General features: G+C 40.9%; 1 protein-coding gene across 50 annotated transcripts in view; it reads right to left on the bottom strand.

Moving 5' to 3' along the window:
• Window positions 1–1162: 1162 nt before the first annotated feature.
• The window catches only part of RIMS2 (regulating synaptic membrane exocytosis 2), a 443591-nt gene continuing 436525 nt past the window's right edge, over window positions 1163–8228 (bottom strand). For all 50 annotated transcript variants that reach the window (XM_072151364.1, XM_072151362.1, XM_072151350.1 and 47 more), the window contains 3 exons: window positions 7996–8097; window positions 6193–6332; window positions 1163–4938 (listed from right to left, as the gene is read on the bottom strand). In XM_072151364.1, the coding sequence (XP_072007465.1) occupies window positions 4720–4938; window positions 6193–6332; window positions 7996–8097 (461 nt within the window). In that variant the 3' untranslated portion in view covers window positions 1163–4719. The remainder of the gene's footprint in view (window positions 4939–6192; window positions 6333–7995; window positions 8098–8228) is intronic.

Genomic DNA, 8228 nt, shown 5'->3' on the forward strand with positions numbered 1-8228 from the left:
AGCAGAGGGGAGGGGCTTTGGAACAGTTCACTGCAAAGAACAGAAAGCTCTTCAGGCTGAAAGACCCGCCCAGAGCACTTGAACTACAGACTTGAATTATACTTTTCAAAGCCCTGCTGTGACTGACTACACCCACACACAAAGGTATGATTACCCAGTTCTCCAGGCTCTATATTTAGAACTGCCTGTAGTTTATTAGGGTAAAAACTGATGATAAATTCTCTTTTAAAGGAAATCTACCACATGGATGTAGCGCCTCTAACCCAAGTACACTTACACACTGGCCTATGCCTCCTGAAAAAGGATCAATTCTTCTTTTTGCTTCCACTAGTTAAGTTTTTGAGAAAAACGTCTATTAAAATGATGCAAATGAGCCTCAGGGGCAACTGTTTTTGTCACAGAAGCCCCTTCTGGCTCCGTAGTCTGCTAATTATTCACACTTCCATTTGCCATTTCTGCCCGCGTCCTCTCTCCATATCTAGAGAGGTGAAAGGAGGAGTGAATAATTATCGGCCAGTAGCCCCTGAGGCTCATTTACATTATTACAAGCAAAAAAAAAGAACAGATCATGTTTTAGGGGCCCACACCAGTATGAAATTGTGCTTGGTTTAGAAGCCCAACATCCATGTTACGGGGCACAATGGTGGCTTAGTGGTTAGCATCACAGCCTTGCAGCGCTGATGACATGGGTTCAAGTCACAGGGTCAACTGTATAGAGTTTGTATGTTCACTCCGTGTTTGCGTGGGTTTCCTCTGGGTCCTCTGGTTTCCTCCCACACTCCAGAACATACTGGTAGGTTGATTAGATTGTGAGCCCCATTGGGGACAGGGACTGATGTGATAAGCTCTGTGCAGCGCTGCGTAATCTGTGTGCGCTATATAAATAAAGGAATTATTATAATTATGGGTTTCTTTTAATAATTACTCCCTCGGTTAGATTCATAAAAAGAAGTTCTATACAGGTTTATGGGGGGCTTACTACAGTCTGTACAATCTTGTAGGCTATATGGGCCTGTAATGTAGTATTATGTATAACCCCCATCCCCCCTCTCGTGTTCTATCATTTTTGATTTATTCTTCTCATGGCCTCCTCACTATACAGTGATGTGTAACACCTTGAAATTTGTCATAACCGTGAAAAGAAAACATCATGACCCAAAGGTGTAAAGAAAAATGTTTTATTTAAAGTGTTAAATACCACCATCGTAATTAATATGCTTTACATTAGTTGGTGCTCATTTGCAAGGCTAATCTGCCGTATCACTCAACTGTAAATTCCTCTTGCTTTTTAAAACGTACTATGTACAAGACTGCAGTAGTCACCGGGATAGTGCGAATACATGACTATACCATGGGCACAGCTGCAGACATCATGTGAAATAAAAAAAAAAACAAAAGGAAAAAAAAAAAAATAAAAAATAAAAACAAAAAAAAAAATACATCAATTTTTTTTCCCTTCAAAATAAATACTGCATAATGATACTTATGTACAAATCTTATATACGGTCTTGTTCTCCCTATAAAAAATTAGAAAGAAAAAAATGCATCTTGGGATTTTAAATTTTTTTTTTTCTTCAGAAAATAACATATTACACTGCATTTCCAATACCAGAATTTGTTGTTGTTGTTATTTATGCTATGATGATACTGTAGGTGGTACTAATATATATATAATATATATATATATATATATATATATATATATATATATATATATATATATATATACATTAATTTCATCTAAATGAATGTTTTTGACTCCATATTACATTTGGTAATCTATCTCGTTATACAACTACATCAATTGAAAGGCAATCATTAAGTTTACCTCATGAGAAGGGTAACACTCAGGCCTGCTAGGCCTTGTTACTCATGGCAACCAATCAGAGTTCAGGTTACATTTTTCCTTAGCAGCTTCAGCAATGAAAGCTGATCCCTTATTGGTTGCTATGAGAAACGAGGCCTATGAGAGAGTTTTGACTACAGAGGTCTGTGTGATTTCGATTTTTGATACCAGTGGGGGGTATGGGATAACATTTTTAAGTAATATTCGTCCATGAGCTGTCACATTCATATAATCATCATCATTGCTGTCTATGTGTGTGCTTGCGGATGTGTATCTTCATATACACACATTCTTATGCATAAACACATATATAAATATGCCTATTCACATTTGTGTACGTAAACACAAACTTACATGTAAGTATACCGTATGTCTGCATATAAACAATTTACAGTATATGCACATAAAAAAGCAAAAAATCCTATGTGCATTTTATGTCACTCTATTGTTCATTATGGGAAGAGGTAGAGAAACTATGACTCTCCAGCCAATGTGGAACACAGCGTTTCGATATGTCTGGACACCCTATGGCTGGTGTTCTGGGACTTCTAGTTGCACACGAGCTGGAGAGCCACAGGCTACCTAAGAATTTGGGAAAATAGGAAAAAAAGGCAATTCACCGGTATGAGCCAGCGAAATATATAATATATACTTCAAATTTCAAGTCGTAATACGCTCAACACACCCAAAACACATATTTTTGGTATCCATCTTAGACGGGGGGGAATGAACAGGGATGTCCTACAGAACTCAACAGTTGTGTTCCCAAAATTTTTGGGTCCACAAATATGGCAGCCAGAGCCCCGGTGGACAAATGTTCTATATAGTAATATATATATATTTCTATAACAACCTTTACTGTTATGTTACTAGTCGGCCGGACCGATAGTCAACGCCGGCCAAGACCCCGAGTGAACTGTCATTTGTAACAAAGCATCTGAAAAGTTCGAGCTTCATAGAACTGAAAATTAAAGCGCAAGTAAAAACTTTAACCTGGTATGATACAGAACTCTGACAAAGTGCAAAAAAGGGCGTCCGTTCTTTAAAAATAGCGGATACTAGAATGTTCCGTGGTAGGAATTTCAGTTTTTAACCCTCAAGATGACAATTCTCGGTGCTGATTTTTTTTTTTTTTTTTGAGAGAGAGGTGTTTTTTATTTTTGAAATTCTATCTTTTTTTGTTGAAAATGGCCACGTTAATCGTCATATTTAAGTTTTTTTTTTTTTCCCCCATTAAGACTCGGATTTTGGATGGTGAAAAAAAATAGTTACCATGCACTGTACAAGATATTGCAAAAAAGTTCAAATATCTTCTATATCAAAGACATGCTGAATTACCTTAGGTATTCTCAAGCCATGTTGCAAAAATAGTTTTCAACATGCTTGAAATAAAGAAAGGTTTGCTATGCAATGGAAGCCAGGAAGGCTGGACGCTTCCATTCTTGCCAGGTCAAACTAGGTTTGTTTGTTTTTTTTTAAGTTTTTTTAAATAATAATTTTTTTTTTATTGTCAAAGAATTCAAGAACGCAGGGTAAAAAGTCTGCAAAAACCTTTTTTTTTTCGAACAAAGGCTAAAGGAGCAGTCATGGCACACGACGACGGGCAAGGGGGCGGGGGCGGGGTATAAATGCGTGTGCCATCAACCAACCCTAAACAATGGAATCAGAAAAAGAGAGATACATGGGACTGGAGGACACAATGCAAAAAAATCGGGAACCGGTGGGAGAAGACGTGAGAGACGTGTACAATTTGCACAGAATGTTAAACTTTACAAGGCTTAAACCTTTCACATTTAAATAAATTGTATAAGTTACATTTATTTCTTGTCACATAAAGAGAAATTTTTTTGAATATTTGCTAGAAAGGTTTTTTTTATTTTCTTCTTCTTCTTAATTTACCATTTTAATATATACGTCTGCCGAAAACACAGACCTGGATTGTTGTTGTCGTTTTTTTGACGTTTTCGTTTTTTAAGAATGAGAAGACGTGGTTTGTCTTTGTTTCACGCTGTTGCATTCTCTCCCCTTTTGAAAACCCATGCACTAGTGAAATTTTTGCTCTGTTTTTTTAAAAAGAATAGAAATTGTTGAAAATGGCTGTATCTTTCGTCGGTAAATTTTTCCCTTTTTTTTTTTTTTTTTGCAAGTTGCAGCCGAAGGAAAATAATTTCAGTGTTCGGTTTCGATCCGTGTCCATGCAAAATTAACTTATTTTTTTTTATTTTTCAAAATAAATAGATAAGAGAAATAAAAGAACCAAAAAGTTTAGTTTTTTTTTTTTGTAATTATGGAATAACCATGGACAAAATCTTCCCTGGAGAAATCATCATTTAATGGATTCCTTGGATGTTCTTCTTCAGACTATGGGCCCATATGAACTTCCGCCATGTTCATCCTGAATAACACTGGTGTACGGTCTTACGCCATCTTCTTCCGCTGTCTCGCGGCTTACGTAGAACTTCTTGGGTGGATTCTCAGTTCTCAAGGGGGAGCAAATACAAAAAGAAAATTTTTGCAACAACGTGATATGCCACTGACGATGACTCCCGTTGCATGAAGCATTTCTGTTTTTTTCTCGAGTGTCAGTAATCCATGGCTTCAGATTCGACAAGAACTGAGCTTCACCGATCTCCAAACCCGTTGGTTAGCTCCACTCCACCTGAGAGCCTTCTATAGCGCACAATGTGTGCGACTTCCGCTGAGAACACAGGATCGCTCCTTATCCCTAGAAACAGGCTCAGAGGACACAACATTAAGCATGCAGTGTTTACCAGGGTGTGCGACCTGTCAGATTTTGATTTCTTGTGATTTTGTTTTTTGATAATTTTTTTTTTGAAACGCTGGTTGCAGAGACAACAGTTTTTTCACAGGTGCTATGACCGAGCATAAGAAGGTCCTGTGGAACTTTCCAGAGATGACTGGGATGCTCTTCGGGTTAAAGGAGCTAACGTTGGGTCTACTAGAGAGGAAGGGGGAAACAGTTTAAACCATCCAATCACCATATTGGATAGGTCCAGTTCATCTAATAGTATCTGTGCTACACCCATAAATGACTTGTGATCCATACGTCCATAGTCGCCCCAAACTATTATCTGGAAAAGAAGACAAGAGAGGATATTGATGAGATTCACAAGGAGGTTGAACAATCTTCTACACACACTTGGGGCTCAATATTGAATCATCATGTGGCCCCATAGTCTACAAAGCGCCGTAGGAGATGGACAAGTCCAATTTTGTTTGTATGTCCCAATGTGTCATCCATGCCATGAGCTGGTTATCTACAATAACGCACCAGTTCCTTGACACCTGCAAAGGTGGAAGATAGATGGAAGCCTTGGGTAGAGGGGGCTACATCAAAGACACTGGGGCACATTTACTTACCCGGCCCATTCACGATCCAGCGGCGCGTTCTCTGAACAGGATTCGGGTCCGGACGGGATTTATGAAGGTAGTTCCTCCGCCGTCCACGAGGTGACGCTGCTGCGCTTAAAATCATCTGCACGCGCCGGAATACACCAGCTCGGACCAGGTGAAGGTAAGCGCTTCCCAAGCGACACATTTTCGGTTATTAAATGCGGCGGTTTTTCCGAATACGTTGGGTTTTCGTTCGGCCACGCCCCCCGATTTCCGTCGCGTGCATGCCAGCGCTGATGCGCCACAATACGATCGCGTGCGCCAAAATCCCGGGGCAATTCAGCGCAATCGGCGCAAATTGGAAATATTCGGGTAACACGTCGGGAAAACGCGAATCGGGCCCTTAGTAAATGACCCCCAATGACTTTATGGGGGCATTTATCAGCCCAAATCCTACTGATTTATCAGGTGGACGGCTGCATTGACAATTTTATGCCAGGCCCAGGTTAGAGCGAGTGGATAGGGCAGGAAGGCCCAATGCTCCACCACCAGTCGCGCCTCCATTGTGCCCTTCCACACCCACTTGGTATGGAGGTGGCGTAAAGGGAAAAACTATCCCAATTCCTGGCGGTTCACTAGTAATTGAGATAATTTCATAAAACAAGCCCTGATAAAGTTGCCCCCAAACTACTTTTTAAAGGGGATTTTCTACCCCATTTTATTTTTTAAAAACTGTTTGAAAAAGTGTTCACCTTCCGCTCCCATGTTGATAACTGGCCCCTACTTATCCATTTTCACCCGGCTCCAGTGATGATTTGCAGATATTCCTGGGGACCTTATGGCGCTAACAACTCACACATCACTGAAGCCTGGAAAACATAGGCCGACAGAGGGCCAGACTTGGCTCCGACCTGCTGAGGACACTCCAACCCATAATAGCTGTAGATTGGAAGGATATAACTACATCACCAGCACGCGGATATCCCACTTACCTGTAAGACCTTTCCTTGCGGTGATTCTTCAAAAGATAACAGCTGCTGGTATAAAGGCTCCAGCGTTTTTCTTGCTACTTTTGTTTTCTTTTTGGCTATGCAGACTCCATTTTCCATGAGATACACCTTAACGTACGGTGCTGGAAGGGGAGGGAGAGATAGACGTAGCGTTAGGACCAGGTATGTCATACAATGGATGTTACCATCTATCAGGATGAATAACAACATTATTATAACGTGTCCTTTCCAGTGAAGCCGCAAGCATTCAGGATATGGCGGGGGGCTCCGGGGAGAAATCTGGAGATTATCCCCACAACAAATAACTAAGTCAATTCATTACGGAGCATTAGGAATGTTTGCGATCCGCCGGGGGCGATGATTGTCTGTGTTCTGCTGCTGTCAATCAGGTGTTTTATTCTGGATTATTGGTCATTACTAAGATTGTCCTGCTAATCTACTAGACCCTGTGTACTTAAAGGGGTTGTGCACTTTCCACAAATAAAAGTTATTGTTTATTATTGATGAAAATTTCCCAATATACTCTCTGTATCAATTTCTCACGATTTTCTAGATCTCTGCTTGCTGTCAATCAACAGGAAGCTTCATTGTTTAATTCCTGTGGATAAACAACGGTCCCTGGTCATGAGATGTCATACTGATACACAGTTGGTTATATCCCTGGTCATGTGATGTCCCACAGGTGCACAGTTGGTTATATCCCTGGTTATATGAGGTCACACAGGTGCACAGTTGGTTATATCCCTGGTTATATGAGGTCACACAGGTGCACAGTTGGTTATATCCCTGGTTATATGAGGTCACACAGGTGCACAGTTGGTTATATCCCTGGTTATATGATGTCACACAGGTGCACAGTTGGTTATATCCCTGGTTATATGATGTCACACAGGTGCACAGTTGGTTATATCCCTGGTTATATGATGTCACATAGGTGCACACTTTGTTATATCCCTGGTTATGTGAGGTCACACAGGTGCACACTTCGTTATATCCCTGGTCATGTGATGTCACACGGGGACACAACTGATTACTCTCTGTGATATAACCAGCCATGCACCTGTGTGACATCACATGACCAGGGACCGTTTTCAATCCACATAGAAGCTTCTTATAGAATGACAATAAGCAGATAACTAGAAAACTGTGAGGAATTGATACAAAACGTATAAAGAAAAAAAGGAAATTTGAACTCGCATGACACTCGCAACGCAAGCTGCCGGGAACGCACCACCGGTGCAGCATGCGTTCCCGGCAGCATGCGTTGCGAGTGTGATGCGAGTTCATCACATCACACTCGCAAGTGTGGAACGGGCCTTAGAAGGGACATTATATGACCTATATCCATAGGATACTTCAGGAATGGATTATAGAAGGGATCCTGTGAAGCTCTTATTTGGGAATTAATATCAACTACCTGGTTTCCCCACAGATACATCAGCCAGTGACCAGGAGCAGAGGGCTCAGTACCCCATATAGTGGCCAGGCCCGGTTACTGCATTCACATGCTTCTACAGCGGGAGCCCAAAAACGTGCCCCTGCTCTGTCTGCTCAGAGCTGGACCACAGGTGCTGAGGCTCCCATGACCACTGTGATAATCACTGGCCTCATCAGTTCTTTCTTATGTAACCGCTGAGACCAGTGTTTGGCCGCTGCACTTCCAGTCTAGCTGGTATATTGCTGCCAATAAATTAGAATAATAACTCATCTGTAGACACAAATTTATAGGGGATGTCAGATTATACTGTGTATTAATCTGAAATGAATCATTCCTGATGGTATCACCTGGCAGTGTCTTTGATCCTGGTTTTACCACGAGACCCCGAGCTCTTATCACCTCCACCTCTAGCTGCCCCTTCTTGTCCATCATCCCAACCTGGATGTCACCTAGAAGATAGACACAAGAATTTTCAGGTTATTTCATATTAATCCAAAAGTGTCAAAGGGGTTCAGGGGGGATATTAACTCAGTTTTATATATTCTCTATTGATCTACTTTATAGGACTGTAAGTGGGATC

This window comes from Engystomops pustulosus, chromosome 5, assembly GCF_040894005.1.
Source record: "Engystomops pustulosus chromosome 5, aEngPut4.maternal, whole genome shotgun sequence".
Taxonomy (NCBI): domain Eukaryota; kingdom Metazoa; phylum Chordata; class Amphibia; order Anura; family Leptodactylidae; genus Engystomops; species Engystomops pustulosus.